Source organism: Eleutherodactylus coqui, chromosome 2, assembly GCF_035609145.1.
Source record: "Eleutherodactylus coqui strain aEleCoq1 chromosome 2, aEleCoq1.hap1, whole genome shotgun sequence".
Lineage (NCBI taxonomy): Eukaryota > Metazoa > Chordata > Amphibia > Anura > Eleutherodactylidae > Eleutherodactylus > Eleutherodactylus coqui.
This window is the reverse complement of record NC_089838.1, coordinates 114,668,045-114,684,887: the sequence shown is the minus strand read 5'-3', so window position 1 is coordinate 114,684,887 and position 16,843 is coordinate 114,668,045. Positions and strand designations below refer to the sequence as shown.

At 41.6% G+C, this 16,843-nt stretch overlaps 1 protein-coding gene across 2 annotated transcripts in view; it reads left to right on the top strand.

The window, feature by feature from the left end:
• APAF1 (apoptotic peptidase activating factor 1) overlaps positions 1–16,843 on the top strand; it is an 86,241-nt gene that overhangs the window by 18,845 nt on the left and 50,553 nt on the right. For both annotated transcript variants that reach the window (XM_066591394.1, XM_066591393.1), the window contains exons 6-13: positions 3,548–3,660; positions 4,922–5,053; positions 5,699–5,937; positions 6,523–6,690; positions 6,774–6,905; positions 10,343–10,456; positions 13,447–13,631; positions 16,142–16,268. In XM_066591394.1, the coding sequence (XP_066447491.1) occupies positions 3,548–3,660; positions 4,922–5,053; positions 5,699–5,937; positions 6,523–6,690; positions 6,774–6,905; positions 10,343–10,456; positions 13,447–13,631; positions 16,142–16,268 (1,210 nt within the window). The remainder of the gene's footprint in view (positions 1–3,547; positions 3,661–4,921; positions 5,054–5,698; positions 5,938–6,522; positions 6,691–6,773; positions 6,906–10,342; positions 10,457–13,446; positions 13,632–16,141; positions 16,269–16,843) is intronic.

The window sequence follows — 16,843 nt, the reverse complement described above, 5'->3', positions numbered from 1 at the left end:
TTCTCTGTGAGACCGCCGCACCGCAGCAAAATTACAAAGATTCGCAGAGCGCCACTTTTTACACCCCATACCCGCCGCTGAGGTAACGAAATACACCCCCAAAATACATGAGAGGAGGGGGGGGATACACGGTTTTCTTGCCCCATGTGCCCATCCCAAGCAGCCTTCGTAATTACCCCTGTCTTCGGACATAAAAGGCAGTTTATATCATTACCTTTATCTAATATTTAGGGAATGCCAAAAAAATGGGGATTATGGGGGGAGGGGGGAGGGATTATTTTTAGGAAGTCAATTTTTTTTCTGTATAAGTGGGCAATGGGGCCTGGAATTTATTCAGTTCTGCCCTGAAATCCAGGGGGGAATTCCCTCCATTATAGGCCTTGCCATGTGTCCTGTAAGTAGATTAGGGCCACAATGGGTATGTTTCTGAACACGGGACAAATCGGGGTATCCATTTTGGGGTGACCGTCTTCATTCCTATGTACACTGTACGAAAAAAAACAGTTTTTAAATTGACAAAATTGCCAAACAAATGAAAATCGTAATTTTTTCCTTTTGCTTTGCTTAGATTCATTCAAATACTTTGGGGTCAAAATATGCAGTACACCCCTGGATGAATTTGTTAAGGGGTCTAGTTTTCAAAATGGGGTCATTTGTGGGGGTTCTCTATCGTTTTGGCCGCTCAATGGCTCTACAAGTGGGCAATGGGGCCTGGAATTTATTCCGTTGTACCCTGAAATCCAATGGGTGCTCCTTCCATTATAGGCCTAGCTATGTTTCCTTTAAGTAGATTAGGGCCACAATGGGTATGTTTCTGAACACGGGACAAACGGGGGTATCCATTTTGGGGTGACCGTCTTCATTCCTATGTACACTGTCCAAAAAAACCAGTTTTTAAATTGACACAATTGCCAAAAAAATGAAAATCATAATTTTTTTCCTTCTGCTTGGCTTAGATTCATTCAAAAACTGTGAAGTCCAAAAAGTCATCATACCCCTAGATAAATTTGTTAGGTGGTCTACTTTTCAACATGGGGTCACTTGTGGGGGTTCTCCATCGTTTTGGTCACTCAATGGCTCTACAAGTGGGCAATGGGGACTAAATCTCCTTCAAGCAAAATTTCTGTTCCGAAAGCCACCGGTTGCTCCTTTCATTTTGGGCCCCATTGTGCATATAGACGTAATAATAGGGCCACAATGGGTATGTTTCTGAGCACGGGACAAACAGGGGTATCCATTCTGGGGTGCAAATCCTCATTTTCATGTGTACTATAGAAAAAAGTCCTGTCTTTAAAATGACATTCGCAAAAATATGAAATTTTAGTTTTTCTCTTCTAAATTGCATTGACTCCTGAAAAAAAACTGTGGGGTTAAAATACTCATGACACCCCCTCAGTGAATACGTTAAGGGGTGTAGTTTTTAAAATGGGGTCACTTGTGGGGGTATCTATCGTTTTGACTCCTATGAGCCTTTCCAATCTTGGCTTGGTGTAGGAAAACAAAGTGTTCCTCAAAATGCTGAAAATTAATGTTACATTTGTACGTCTCCTAAATGGTTTAAAAAAAAAAAAAAACGAACGTTTTTCCAATGTGCGCCCAAAATAAAGTAAACGGATGGAAATATAAATCTTAGCAAAAATTTCTATATTATGTTTGCACATATTTGAGATATTGCAGTTGGAAATGTGAAAAAATGACGATTTTTTTCAAAATTTTCCCAATTTTGGCGCTTTTAATAAATAAACACAAATTCTATCGGTCTTTTTTTTCCACCTAAATGAAGTACAACATGTGGTGAAAAAACAATGTCAGAATCGCTTGGATATGCAAAACCTTTTGGGTGTTTTTCCATGCTAAAGTGACACGTGTCAGATTTGCTAAATTTGGCCTGGTCATTAAGGCGCAAACAGGTTTGGTCACTAAGGGGTTAAGGGCTCACTCTCACAGGCATATTGTCACTGTGTATTACATGCGTGTAATACGCAGTGCGAAAAGCCGATTGATTTCTATTGGGCGACTCACACCTGCCCCCCCCTTTTTTTTCAGGTGTGTGGGGAAAAACTAAAATGCAACTTGTCCTACTTTGGCGCATTTTATGCACCAATATAAGCTATGGGGAGCTAACATGTATAGCAAATATGCATGTTTTATGCATATTTGCTGTATACTGCGTAATACCAGTGACAAAATGCCCGTGTGAGTGAGCCCTTGTAATTAAAAAAAAAAAAACTAAAAAAAAAAACCTCTGCATAGTTACATTAATTGAGGAAATGGTGTATTTGTTATCTTTTTTGAAGACTAGCTGTTTCAATCAGGAGATAAAATACAACACTATTTTAGTCAGAAGAAAAAATCCTTCTCATAGTGAAAGTAACTCTTTAAGGGGCAATGTTATATCTTAATTATTAAGTTTTACACTTATTATGCAACTTAAATTTTTTATTTTTTTTTCTTGCTTTTGCAGCTGCTGCTTGCTATTGAGTGCTGCAGCTTAGCGCCGTGGTAACCAAAATACCTAAGTAGTATGCCACATAATGTGTGGGCAGCAAGAAAATGTATCCTAGGATCATTAGATTTAATTAAATGAATAACATTTAATTACATTAAATTTAATGTGCCATTTAACTAGTCGTGCTTGTTGGAGACTGAATACTAAGCTTGAAATATTGTAGTTAGTGTCATTTTAGAGTTTCACTCGAGCGAAAACACATTTTTCCATCCCTGTCCCTCTCGCTAATTTTCTGTCACACTCTGGAGTGCTCCTTTGCGTATTGCAATTACTTCCATGTAGTGCAGCCCCCTGTCTATATATCAGTGCAGCCCCTTGATATATATCCAATACCATCTAGTTGGAGAAAATGTTACTTTCATTTACATATCAGGCTGTACCATTTCTGCCTGCTGGAGGGACAGTTTAATTATCACTACCTTCTATATTCACCTAAATAAGCTCCATAAGTACGGTATACATTCAAGAAGATGAGGTGTGATCTCATCTGTGGGACAGGAGATGTGAGATCATCATCAGTAACTGTGATGGGAGAGTCTGTGTCCTCCTCTAGGCAGTTTCTAGGGTACGATCCATGTAATAGCATCACACAAACTGAGAAATTGCACTAGAATCTGAACGCATAACCTCAAGTAAAAATCTGAGCTAGTCAGAATTAAGATCACATGACCATCTAGGGAAAGAGAGGCCAGGAGTTTCAGATACAAAGGAATAACTAACACAGGTGACACTAGCCCAGTTATATATACTGAAGGGATAGCTACATAATGAATGAACGAATACAAAAAATAAAACACAGGAGTGGCCCTTTAAATTAGGAAAATGGGGAATTCTTTTGCATCCACATTAATTGCAAACTGAGAAAGAACTGGGCCTAGTACAGAAGTCTGAGGTGCTTCACTACTAATCGTAGCTGATCCCGATCAGTCTTTCATATATGTACACACAATGTGCGCCCCAGCCGTATTAACCTATCTTGAGATACTGTGTGAAAGGCTTTTTTATATATTTTATTTACTTTTCTGATTATTATCTTAGGTGTCTCTTAATTTTGGACGATGTTTGGGATTCCTGGTTGTTGAAGGCATTTGACATCCAGTGCCGTGTTCTCATAACAAGCAGAGATAGAAGTGTGGTTGACACAGTGTCAGGTATGTGTTTCCTACAAAAAAAAAAAAGTAAAATTTAGGCCTCCTGCACACAGCAGAGCCGGACTCCGGCTCTGGGAGCAGCGACGTCTGCGCGTACCTGGTTACTTTCATTTTCATCTGTACTGCGGATGGTCCACACCGCGAGCGGTCGGGCATGCACAGTACAGATTTTTCTTTTTTAAAACTCCTGTGTTTTCCGCGTCGTTGCCTAGCAAAGACACGGAATCTGCGAGCTGTCCACAATGTCAGTTGTGGAAGAGCCGTGGATCTGGCGGCTTCCGTTGACTTCAATGGAAGCTGTCTGCGTGGAATCCGCGCAAAAATGGAGCATGCAACGATTATTATTTTTTTTTTAATTCTGCTTGCGGAAACCAGAGTTGGTTTCTGCAAGTATGCTGGAAGAATCGATTTTCCCATAGCATGCTATGGGTGGGATTTGCTGCAGATCTGCGTTGCGGACGCCCGCCACGGATTCCGCAGCAAATAGTCACCCGTGAGCAGGAGGCCTAAAGCTTTCCATTTTTCATGTTTTTATATTCCTCCTATATGCGGTATTTCTTTTATGGATTTGTCCTCAAGTAGTTACAGAAACCATGTCTTCGGCACTCATGCAATTTTATTCCACCATTAATTGTGTGTAACTGTTTATGCAAACGCCTTTCTTAGTGCATATTTTCATCAATACATGTGGGCCCATCCAGGCGAGCCTTGCTGGATGGGTTCCTAACTGTAAAACGGTCTAGAGGTGCTAGAGGTCTCCAAATGGATTCACGGAAAGTGGGACACCTGCCTATATACTCTCATTAAGACACCTGGGTGAATAGAGGGCACAACAGAAGTGAAGGGGAAAACAAATAAAAAAATACACTGTTATGGCCCATAGGGGCCTGGTCATTAGGTCCTTAAAGAATATGGCTGTGATTAGAGGTTATCATGTCCAGTGATCATCTGATATGTTCGCATGTGTAAAAGGAAACCTATGTAATGTTCAGTTTATTCTTTACTGCTAGTACAGTATATATAATATGGCTGCAGTACAGTTCAGTCGTAAAGATCGATAAATCACACGAACCAATGTCTACACTGTGCTAAAGGAAAATGGCTGTAATAGTATCAAACTGTACTAGGTAAATATTTTCCATTAGTGAGTGAACTATTTATCTGAAAATTGATTTATTTTTTTTTTGTGCCTTTCATTTATCTTGCTTCTTAACAAATTGCAAGTAATATCCTTTTTTTTTTTTTTTTTTTTTGAATAAAGGGATCAAACTCTTTGTCCATGTGGATAGCGAACTAGAACATCAGAAGGGGTTAGAAATTCTTTCTCTTTATGTTGACCAGAAAGTGGAAGAGCTACCCGGGGAGGCTCATAATATCATACAAGTATCAAAAGGTAAAGTCCTGTCTTGTACATATTTATGCTATTGCATAATCTAGGTGTTATGTCACAAGATTGTTAGAAAAGAATTGGCCCTGAAATCCGCGGCATCCAGTGAATGTTCTAAAGGAGTTTAGAAATCAAGTTCTGAGCCCTAATTGTTAATATGTTCAACAAAACCACTTTTCCTGATTTTTGTTAACTTCTTCCCACTTTGCAATACAATGTTGCAAGAACTACATGGACACTATAGTACTACATAGGCTAAAGAGCTAATTACTACGCTATCAGTTGTGGATACCAGCTGTATATTTCAACTGACACCCCGCTCTAGTGGCCAGAATCGGTGATATTTCCAATCTCTGTTGCCTAATCCTTTAAATGCTGCGGTTAGTGCAGACTGTGGCATATAAATGGCTTGACAGAGGAAGAAGACTCCCTCTTGCCATACCATTGACTCATGAGTTACCAGGACAGCTAGTGGGCTAAGTATTTCCTTCAGGCCTCCTCTGAATAGATTTCTAATAGGCTAACACATTTACAGTAACCCAATACACTGCAATACAGGAGTATTGTGGTGTATTATATGAATGATCAGAGGATCGCATGTTCAAGTCCCCCTTTCAGCATGAATCATGTTGTATGAAATTTTTTTTTCAGGCTCACCTCTTGTAGTGTCATTAATTGGCGCTCTGCTGCGGGAATTCCCCAGCCGCTGGACTTTCTACCTCAAACAGCTTCAAAATAAACAATTCAAAAGAATAAGAAAATCCTCATCATATGACTATGAAGCACTGGATGAAGCCATGTCTATGAGTGTTGATAGACTGAAAGACAATTTAAAGGAATACTACAACGACTTCTCTGTTATAGAAAAAGACGTAAAAGTGCCAACTCAGGTGAATTCAGGCAAATGGAAATGACTTCAGTGGCTTTTAAGAGTTTGTCACAAATTGTCATTTTTAAATTTAGCATTCCATTGGAGAAATCTATAATGGGCCCTTCAAGGGGTACTCCCATCTTATAAAGGATTTATCACTTTATGATTGGTACGGGGTCTGTCCTATGGAACCCACACTGATTTCTGAAAATGCAGAGGCCACAGCACTGATTTACACCATGTTCAACTAGTGTTTTTCTCTGCATATCGGTGCTCACTGCCACCTCCATGTGCAGGTCCATCCCAATGTATAGAACCATCTGGAATTTACTACACAGCCAGGCGGCTAAATCAGTATGGTGGTCTTTTCGTTCTTCGGATCAATAAGGGTTCTTGAATTCAGACCCCACCGATCATAAACTGATGCCATATCCTATATGCCATCGCTTTATAATACATATACATATATACATTTACCTGCTCCGTACATCCATGCTCTAATAAGGCGTTTATGTCCGATTTGTTTTCTCTCCATGTTCAGAAAATGTTCCATGTAGCCACAGTCATTCCTCTTACAACCTGACCTACTGTATCTTACTTGCAGGTTCTATGTATCTTGTGGAAAATGGAGCGAGAGGACGTAGAGGATGTGCTGCAGGAGTTTGTCAACAAGTCGCTGTTGTACTGTGATCGAAATGGAAAATCATTTCTGTATTATTTGCATGATCTCCAACTGGATTTTCTCACGGAGCGGAATCGTGCTCAGCTACCTGTATGAACACACCTATGTGTACAGAATGTAAATGTATATAGATCCTTAGAGGCAATTTGTAACTGTGCTTGTTGTTGTTTCAGGCTCTTCACGCTAAGCTTGTCAATCAGTATCGCAAGCACTATTCACATGTTCTACCTACTGTGGACCAAGAAGATCATATATACTGGTACCATTATCTAGCGTACCATATGGCTCAGGCCAATATGCACCAAGTAGGTAGAGTTGCATAAACTTGCTACTTAACTGAACCTATTTACACAATTGACCTCTACACAAGTAAAACGTATATGAGTAATAACCTCACATTTCCAAAGCACTTTTAATAACTATAAAGTGATACGCCTATCCAAACCATAGGGCGAAAAAAATACTGTGCCTACTGTAGATACTTATTACAGGAGTTTATACTTTATATGTGCCACACAGTATATGAAAAAAAAACTTTAATGTCTGGCATTTTCAATAACATTTTTACAACTAAGTGCACTGAAATGGTCAGGAGCATATAATAAATAATAATCTTTGTATAGCGCCAACTTATTCCGCAGCGCTTTCAAGCATGGGATAAATGCAAACAGTACAATTACAATGTGAGGTACACTCAGTTTGAAACAATTGGGGTGGGGGTAGTACAGGAGGTGCAAGGGGGGGAGTGAGGTATGGGGAACACAGGCAGTAGGCGATTTCATGTGGAAATCCGTTATTAGAAAGCAAACGGGATGGGGCGGTAAGGAGGTGCAGGGGTAGAGGTCGTATGTGATCAGCAGGGTGAAAGGTGTTGGGAGCCATAGGGAGGAGCGGGGGACTAGGTCAGGGGTATGCATAAATGCATACAATACAGAGCTAGTATAAAGTTTATCATTGTTATATACAAAAGTCCTACTACTTATGACCGGATAACTAATCCATATCAACCATAATACAACCCATCATAATGACACAAGTCATACAGACCAAGTAATCCACCCTGCACCATGACTTGTATTAAGCCACCACTACTTCTGGGGATCTAAGTGGCATATCCTTTTTTTAGATTTATTTTTTTTAAGTGGCCAACCCTTTTAATGCAGAAGAGTTAATGTTGCAGATAATGGTATAATCTTCTGTTATGCTCTTTTTTTTTTTCTTTTTTCTATTTAACACGGTATCTCTGCTGCCTGTGGGTTTTCTGGGTGCTGACTTTAGGGGGCACTTTGCCCATGCTTTATGGAAGTGAAAGTGCATTACCTACTTTGTCATTCATAACATTGCCTCTGTTTAAACCTGAAGGAAAATTGTTGGGGTAAAAAGCTAACTTTTCCTTTCGCTCATGATGGAACCCATAAAAGACCGCCTCCCATCTGAACAGGAAAGTCCTAGATCTCTTTAAAAACGGAAACACTCTTCACCTCCTCAGTTTTTGTTTCCTGTTCATGGGGCAGGTTGGGAAAAACATTTCTCCCGATCTCCAAGAGAAAATTCCAATTTTTGGCCTTATAGAATCCCTCTCCTGCTTATGTGGTAGAGCCCCTCAGTGGTGAAGTGCCCCCTGTGTTGCTGCTCCTGGGATGGAGGTTTGCAGTATGTGACCTGTTTATCTGCTGGTGCTTCCATTAGCAGATATACTTTCAGGTGTGTGCTAAACTGGGCAGGGCCTAGTATTGGCACAGATTGGAGCAGCGGAGATGGCGCTTTCCCAGAGGAATTCCAGCTAGTCTTGTGTAGATATAAAAAAGGATTTTAGGGCAGCACTCCAAAAATGTGCATACACATATTGTATGTGGGTATATTATATGAGAAAAACGCAAAGGGATAGGATTTACACCACCAGTCCCGGTTCACCTTCAGTGTATTGTGGCACTTGTCCACTTCACCCCTTAATCCCTGTGGAACTCCGTACAGACAGGGAGAGCATCAAATGCAAGAGAAACAAATAAAAAAAATAAAAAAACAGCGCTCCAGGTCTGTAAATATTTGGTAGCAGAAAGACACTTCAGTGACGGGTTCACGAGAAATGGCAAACCTCCTCAGATATGCATGTTTGCTTTGATAATTATCTTAGTGGATAACTATATTCCATGACACAGGATTGGGTAGTGCAGAAAAGTGCAACTTTGGAGCAAGTTGGCCTCGTTTTTCAAGAACAATTCAGACTGTTCTGATTACAGAGATGAAGAGAACACTAGGTACAATTTTAGGAATGTGAAGGTTACATTGGATAAGACCAAGTGAATGTTAACCTCCTACTGTAACTTTGTATAAGAAACCTTTTCCTGAAGCCACATCCTCATGGAAGGCGGTAGTTGCTGGGTACCTCTACACTCTGCTGTCTAGCCAGACTATATTTTGAGTTTAGAAATGTTTAGTTGGTCTGATTACGATGTGTCCTTCTCATCTATCATGCATTAAGTGTTAACTACCAGTCATGTTATATATACATGAACCCGTTCTGTAAGATTGCTCCTTTAAATATCTCTATATGGGGTAGATGCCTTTCTTTACAATTTGCACTTCTTGCTGCCCTATATGTAATTTTTTTCAAGATCTTGATACCATCTATTAGAAAGGCAAAAGTTGTGGAAAAGTTTATTTCAATTTAGGTCCAGTTCTGTTTTTCTGACCCAATGTCTTTTCTGAGGACTAGCTGTCATGTACATCTGTAGAGCTGGAAGGTTCATCGGGTTGTAAGACGCTTTCCACTAACTTAGTTTCAATAGCTGGGGCAGAGTGGACCAATACTGCCATTAATCAAATCTGTAAAGGTCAATTTACACGCAATAATCTTTCAAAGGCCTGTAAGATTTAGCAATCTATTTGCATAAAATGTTAATGGCTATTAACACTTTATCATCATTTGCATGTAAAGGGGCCTCCAAGAGTTTGTTTGCAGACACACTCCCAGCTGTGTAAACAGCTGCCAACACATTCCAATGTTCTGTCCTGGCTAGTGCAAACATGGCGTGGGGAGAACAGCAGGTCTATTGAAGGATAAATGCATTTGCTTTATCTCTCGGTAGCTGAACGATTGATCTTAAGTTAACCTTAAAACATTCGTTCAAACGAAAGGTGCACAATGCCCACGTTTACGTGTAACGATTATCGCCCATTTTAGCTGTTTTGAATGAATTTTGAGCAATAATTGTTGCGTGTAAAAGGGCCTTAAGGCAGCTTCTTGAAGTTTTTGCTTGTGCATTATTTTAAACCTCATTGGTGGGTTCTCCAAGCAATTAGCCTTCCATAGTACTTCAGACTATCAACCCTTCCCCAGTTATTAATCTAGTGTAAGTTCTCATGAATGCTGTTATGGGAGTAAAGAAACAACAGGATTGCTTATCAGTGATCGCTTTTATTTCTTTTCTCCCCCTCACGAGCCCATGAAAACACCACTAATTTCTGCCCCCTACTGCTGGATTTTTAAATATAATTTTAAAATAAATTTAGGTATAAAATAATAGAAAAGGCCTTAAATAGTCCATGGATCTTGCTGCAGACTGAGGAGGTAAAGGGCTTTTCTGCCTTTTATAAAGAGTTCTAGGTTCCTGTTTCCTGTCCAGGTAGAGGGTGGTCTAATGGGTGTTGTCAGGCAAAACTGATTACCAATAAGTTAGCGTGTTTCTTTTTACTATGTGTACTACTCTTTGTGATAATTGGTCTTATTCTCATTCTGTAGGATCTGTGCTCCCTGCTCTTTTCATTTGATTGGTTAAAAATGAAAACAAGATTATTTGGGCCTGCACACCTCATTCATGAGTTTGTGCGTTACCGGGACATACTCAATAAACAGGTACGTCTTGTGATAATTTTTTTTTTCTTTTTGCCTTTTACCTAGTGTGCTACAAAAACTTGATATAACTGCCAACCTCCAGGGAAAACTTTTTATAAAAGTCAGAATTTGGATGTAGCTTTTGGCCCTTAATATGGTACTTCACTTGAGGATGGTGCAGTGACTTAACCCTTTCCAATCCAGTGTCAGAACTCTTCCGACATTGAGGTTTCCCTGCATAGCTCCCATGTCGGGCGACTTCTGACACGTTTCTAAAGGCCCATTTAGAAAGGACGAATTTTGGGCAAACTGCCCGACACTCGTCCCTGCTCATACTTGCTCCCGTGCTTTTGCCCGGAACTAGTATCGCTGGCTTGCTCACAGAGCGGCCTACTGGAGGGCAGGGAGGTTGCAGGGGGTTTCTCTCCTCACGCTCCTCCGCTCCTTTCCATTGACTTAACATAGCGGCCATTCAATACTGAAGGCTGCTATTTACACTAAACGATCAGCTCATCGTCCATCGTTTAGGCTGCATAAACGATGGACGATGAGCTGAACAATGATTGCTCGGTGAAAATGGCACCCGTTCAGTACTGAACGGCTGCTATGTCAAGTCAATGGAGAGGGGCGGGGGAGAGCGAGGAGAAAAATCCCCTGCAGCTGCCCCGCTGTGAGCCAGCGATACTAGTACCCAATCTCATGTTGCTACATGGGAATGTGCGGGGACAAGTGTCGGGCATCATTTGCCCAACATTGGTCCTGTATAAATGGGCCTTTACACTATGCAGAGGATAACCTATACGTGCAGAAGAGAACTCTGATGTCCGAGCTCTTCTCTGCATAGCGTTAAACATATGCTATACACATTGCATGCAGTTATAGGATGCCTATGTGGCACTGTATTACATAGATATATCATTGGAGAAATTAGAAATTAAGTCTTATATAAATGTATTAATATCAATATACGTATTTCAAAAAAGGGCTAATAAAATCATTGTGACAGTTTATTTCTGTGTGTTTTTTGTTGAGTAAGGAATCCACCACAAGCTTTCCCACCCAAAAATGAATAAGAGCTGGGGAGTGTGCAGGTTGCAGGGAAATGGGATTGGAAAGGGTTTAGCAGTGCTTCACTTAAAGGGGTTGTCCCGCGAAAGCAAGTGGGGTTATACACTTCTGTATGGCCATATTAATGCACTTTGTAATATACATCGTGCATTAATTATGAGCCAAACAGAAGTTATTCACTTACCTGTTCCGTTGCTAGCATCCTCGTTTCCATGGTGCCGTCTAATTTCAGCGTCTAATCTCCCGACTAGACGCGCTTGCGCAGTCCGGTCTTCTCCCTTCTGAATGGGGCCGCTCGTGCCGGAGAGCTGCTCCTCGTAGCTCCGCCCCGTCATGTGTGCCGATTCCAGCTAATCAGGAGGCTGGAATCGGCAATGGAACGCACAGAGCCCACGGTGCACCATGGGAGAAGACCTGCGGTCCACCGTGGGTGAAGATCCCGGCGGCCATCTTCGCAAGGTAAGTAAGAAGTCACCGGAGCGCGGGGATTCGGGTAAGTACTATCCGGTTTTTTTTTTTTTAAACCCCTGCATCGGGTTTGTCTCGCGCCGAACGGGGGGGGGGCTATTGAAAAAAAAAAAAACCCGTTTCAGCGCGGGACAACCCCTTTAAAGATGTTTACTCAGATTGAGACATCTATCAGAGTGGTTATGCTGGGTTCACATGGGGCAGAATTGCTGCGGAATTTCGGTGCAGACTTTCTCCACGGCAATTCCGCCCGCGGCTTTTTAACTTGGGATAAGCCAGCAAAGTGGACGATGTTTGCAATGATGTCGTCCCCACGTTGCGGCCAAGCCGCATGAAAACTCGCATACGGCATGGAATTCAAAGCCGTGGCATGTCAATTCTTTCTTCGTTTCTGCAGCGGCCTCTCCTCTCTATGGCGCAGGCTTTGAAGCTGCACTTATCTCGTGGTTTTTCAGTGCTGTCATTTCGCAGGATTTCCGTCCTGTGTGACCCCAGGCTTACAGTCTTTCACAGAGGACACAGTCTCAGCAGTTCCAAACAGAATTGTGACACAGAGCTTGTCTGTGTTTTTAGTAGCAACGGAATAGTCTCCAAGTACAGATCTCAATATAATTCCCAACAGGCGGTTTCCAATGGCAATGGGAACATTTTCTTGCCGCTGACCACAGTGTAACTCACAGGGCCACTACACTATGCACATTTCATTGTGCAGATGGTTACAGGAATTGGTAGTCTCACAGTTTTAGTCACTTGCTTAGTCCGGGGCAACTGGCTTGTACCTGCCCAGCATACAGTCTAATATAAGGGAATCATCTCTGCTCACGGAGCTCTTGCTTCAGCAGGTCTAGTCAGACACCGCAGTCCCGAGCAAGGTCCATGGGATAGGCAGTAGTCTGTACTTGCCCTGCTGGGTTGCACGGTCACTACTGAGCTCAGCAAGCCCAACTCTAGCCACAGATCTCCCTCACTGCTCACTAACTCAGAACCGGTGTGCACTGGCCCTGCCACACTCTTCCCAATACACTTTCTGACTTTCTTTCTTTGTTGGACCCCCCCACCTTCCTCTTTTTGAGATGATCATAAATCGATCGAACCCTATAATTGCTATATGAGAACATAAATACCACACTAACAGAACACTTTTGGTTGTACTGTCATGACTAGAATACAGGGCCACATTTTGATCAGTATAGGTAATGGAGTGCAGCACTTGTTTACATGTCACCCAAGATGGGGTATGACCAAAGGAGGAGACCATATAGTCCTGCCCTTAGGAAGTAACATCATCTCTGCTATTGTGACCATGACTTTACCAGCTTGGAATACTTTCCATAACTGGAATGGGAATCTGGATACGATATCCTGCATGTTTTAGTTGTAAATCCGGTCAGAATCTTAATTCTGTGGTTTATTAAATTGGTCTTTGTCATGCCCTGGTGTAGTATATGTTTTCAGCCAGCGATCTCCCTTCACAGGACAGCAGAGCACGGGAAGATTTCCAAGAGTTTTTATCTGTAAATGGGCATCTCCTAGGGCAGAATTCTCACATAAACGTGGTCCAGTTGGGGCTTTCTCAGCCGAATGAATCTGCCGTGTATAAACATGCGATTCGACGTGCCAAAGAAGAACTTCAACACGGAGCACTCTATGTCAACTGGATGTGAGTAATAAGCCAATCCGAACATGGGAACCAAATCACTTATATCAATATTAGTTGTAAGATAAATGGAGATATAGGCAACGCCCAGCTATAATCTCTGTTTCATGCATGTAATGATCACATTGTTTAGACTCTGAACTGTGCTGATGCTTGCCATCAACCCTAAATACCGCAAATAAGTTCCTTAGGCCCATATTAGTTAAATGGGCAGATTTGATGTCCATCGTATGCTGTATTTTTCAGACTATAAAATGCAGCTGACTATAGGTCGCACCCAGGTTTTAGGGAACAAAAAGTCATACTGATTAGAGATGAGCGAGTATACTCGCTAAGGCACATTACTCAAGCGAGTAGTGACTTAGCCGAGTATCTCCCCGCTTGTCTCTAAAGATTCGGGGGCCGGCGCGGGTGACAGGTGAGTTGCGGGGGGAGAGAGAGATCTCTCCTGCGTTCCTCCCTGCTCTACCCCGCCACTCGCCGGCCCCCGAATCTTTAGAGACGAGCGGGGAGATACTCGGCTAAGGCACTACTCGCTCATCTCTAATACTGATTAAAACTTTACTGATGATCTGAGGAAGTGGAGGGGTCATGTCAGTAACTTCAGTGGTCTCGGATAATGCCAGTAGTACTTATTACTTTCCTCACAGTATAAGTCAGATCTGTGTTTTGTTTTTTTTAATTCAAGGAATGGTATGAAATAAACTATGCTTGCTGATTCCAGACTCCCACACCGCCTTATCCGTCTTTCCTGGTGGGCTATGTTTGCATACTGCAGCAATGACGTCCCATATTGTAGCCTCAGCAGTGTACAGGAGTAGGGGTCTGGAACTGTTGAGGAGTCTTGTTTGTTTGCTATCATTTCCTGTAGTTTAAAAAAAAAAAAAAACTGAATTAAAAAATAAAAAAAAGGAAAAATTGCTTTAATCCATAAATATTTCCACAAATCAGAGAGGGATTTCAGAAAGCAAAGGAGCAGTGTGGCTAACTTACATCTATGGCTGCAAATGTAATAGAGATGTAATCGCATATAACTGAAAAGATCTTCCCAGAAGCACTAAAATCGCTACTAAACCATCCAAATGCATACTTTACTGAACGGCTGCTGCACATATAGCCTAAATTTCCCTCTCTCCCTGCTGTTGGGAGAGGGTGCAGCATAGGTCCTGGCTTTGGCACTAATAAATATAAGCGGTGGCAGGGTGCATAGCTGCTCAGACCTTGTTTTTATACAATTTTGTTAGGCTTTCCCTGAGTCCACCACTGCTGTCTACACGACTGATACGGCATAAGGGGTTAAGGCAGAAGATAAGGCTTGTGTTTTTGGCAGCAGCACAGATTTCAGCACTGTGCTAGCTGGACAAGACTGCAACAGGCAGCATTGCACCTTGGATGGTCAGGCATCAGACTGTTACCTACATGATCTGGCAGAGCACTTTATTGAACACTCAGATCACTAAGAAAGCGGTTAGGGAAGTCTGGCACTGCCAGACTCCACTAACTTCGGTGTATAAGACGCCAGCACTTTTTAGCAAGATTTTTTTTTTTCTGGCCAGAAAGTGCGTCTTGCGGTCCGAAAAATACAGTATTCACTTTTAAGGTTTGTTATACGCTGTAGACACAAATGCTTGTAGGTTTGAGGCCAATGTTGTCATTGTGGGACCTATACACTTATCAAGCTATGTGTCATAATATGGTAGTGCCATTGCATTATGATGCCCAGCATTATGGTTTTGGGGTCTGTTTTTTGCCATAGGAGAAATTTAATGGTCATCGGAGAAGTCACGATGGCCCACATGGAAAGTTAAAATGGGCCCGCATCCTACTGAGAGCTCTTCCAAGTGTTCTACACTTTTATTAAAATGCGCAGCATTCTCTAATGAGGGTCAAAATTCTGTGATGATTGATTTCATAATATCTGTATTGCGGAGCTCTGTTTTTCTGTATTCATAAATTATATACTCACAAGGGGCACTAACAACATATTATACGAGTAAGAAAGATGTAGAAATCTTTACACAGTGAGCTCACCTAGTGGTAGTCAAGTAGCCGCCATAAGTGTCATGGCTAGCAATAGAATCTGGTTATTACAACGCCCCCTGCCTCAATGGTAGGTAGATCGCCGACTGCAGTATTTTACAATATATTAGGGCTATTAGAGGTTTTCAGCTTGGTTTTTATAATTTAAACTGCAGTCAGAATTTGATTGTTTTCTATACCTTGTCGACAAATGTAGCAACGTCAAGTAATATAGAGCAGGGGTCCCCAACTCCAGTCCTCAGGGACCACCAACAGGTCATGTTTTTAGGATATCCTATAGTAAGAACATATGTGGCAATGTCCGAGGCACCGACAATAATTACATCACCGGTGCAACACTGAGGAAATCCTGAAAACATGACCTGTTGGCGGTCCCTGAGGACTGGAGTTGGAGAACACTGATATAGAGAGTCTACAAGCCCTCAATAAAAGTGATTTGTTTTATATGTGATATATTGATTATTGACTTGTAGAAACAAGCAAAGCATGAAGAACCTGGCAATCCTAGTGGTCCGTCCTCACACAGAGGCGGTGTACCATGCCTGCTTTTCCCGTGATGGACAGAGGATTGCCTCCTGTGGAGGTGATAAAACCTTACAGGTAACTGCATCAATTAAAGAGTATAATAATTGGCTTACTAGTGTTATTCTTTGTGTTTTTGCTAAAGTACTTAATACTTTTTTTGCTGGGACTGGCATACTTCTACTCTTACGGCCCTTTTACACGGAAAGATAATTGCTCAGTCATTGCCGACATTGAGACTGAACGACAAATGATAACTTGTTCGTTCAGTTTCTGCAGGCATAAAAATCAAACGTGTCACTGAATGATGAAAAGATGAATGACGGCCTATTTACTATGAATGGAGGCGAACGTCCGGAAAGAAGTCTGGTCCGCTCTGCCACTATTCTTTGACCGATCCTTGTTCCCGTGTGAAAGCAGAGTAGTTATCGCTTGGGCAACTGTTGGATTCCAAGGCGTCCAATAGTCTCTCCGTGTAAAAGGACCCTTCAGTAATTATTTGCGTTTTTGCTTTGCTTTGGGGTTTTTTTTTGTTCTTTTTCTTTTTTGTGCTTCTTGATTAGTTTTTTTTTAAATTAATGTAAAACGAGCATAAAGCTAGCCATACATATGAGATAAAAGTCAGCCAAGCATGAACAGTCTCGTGTGTATGG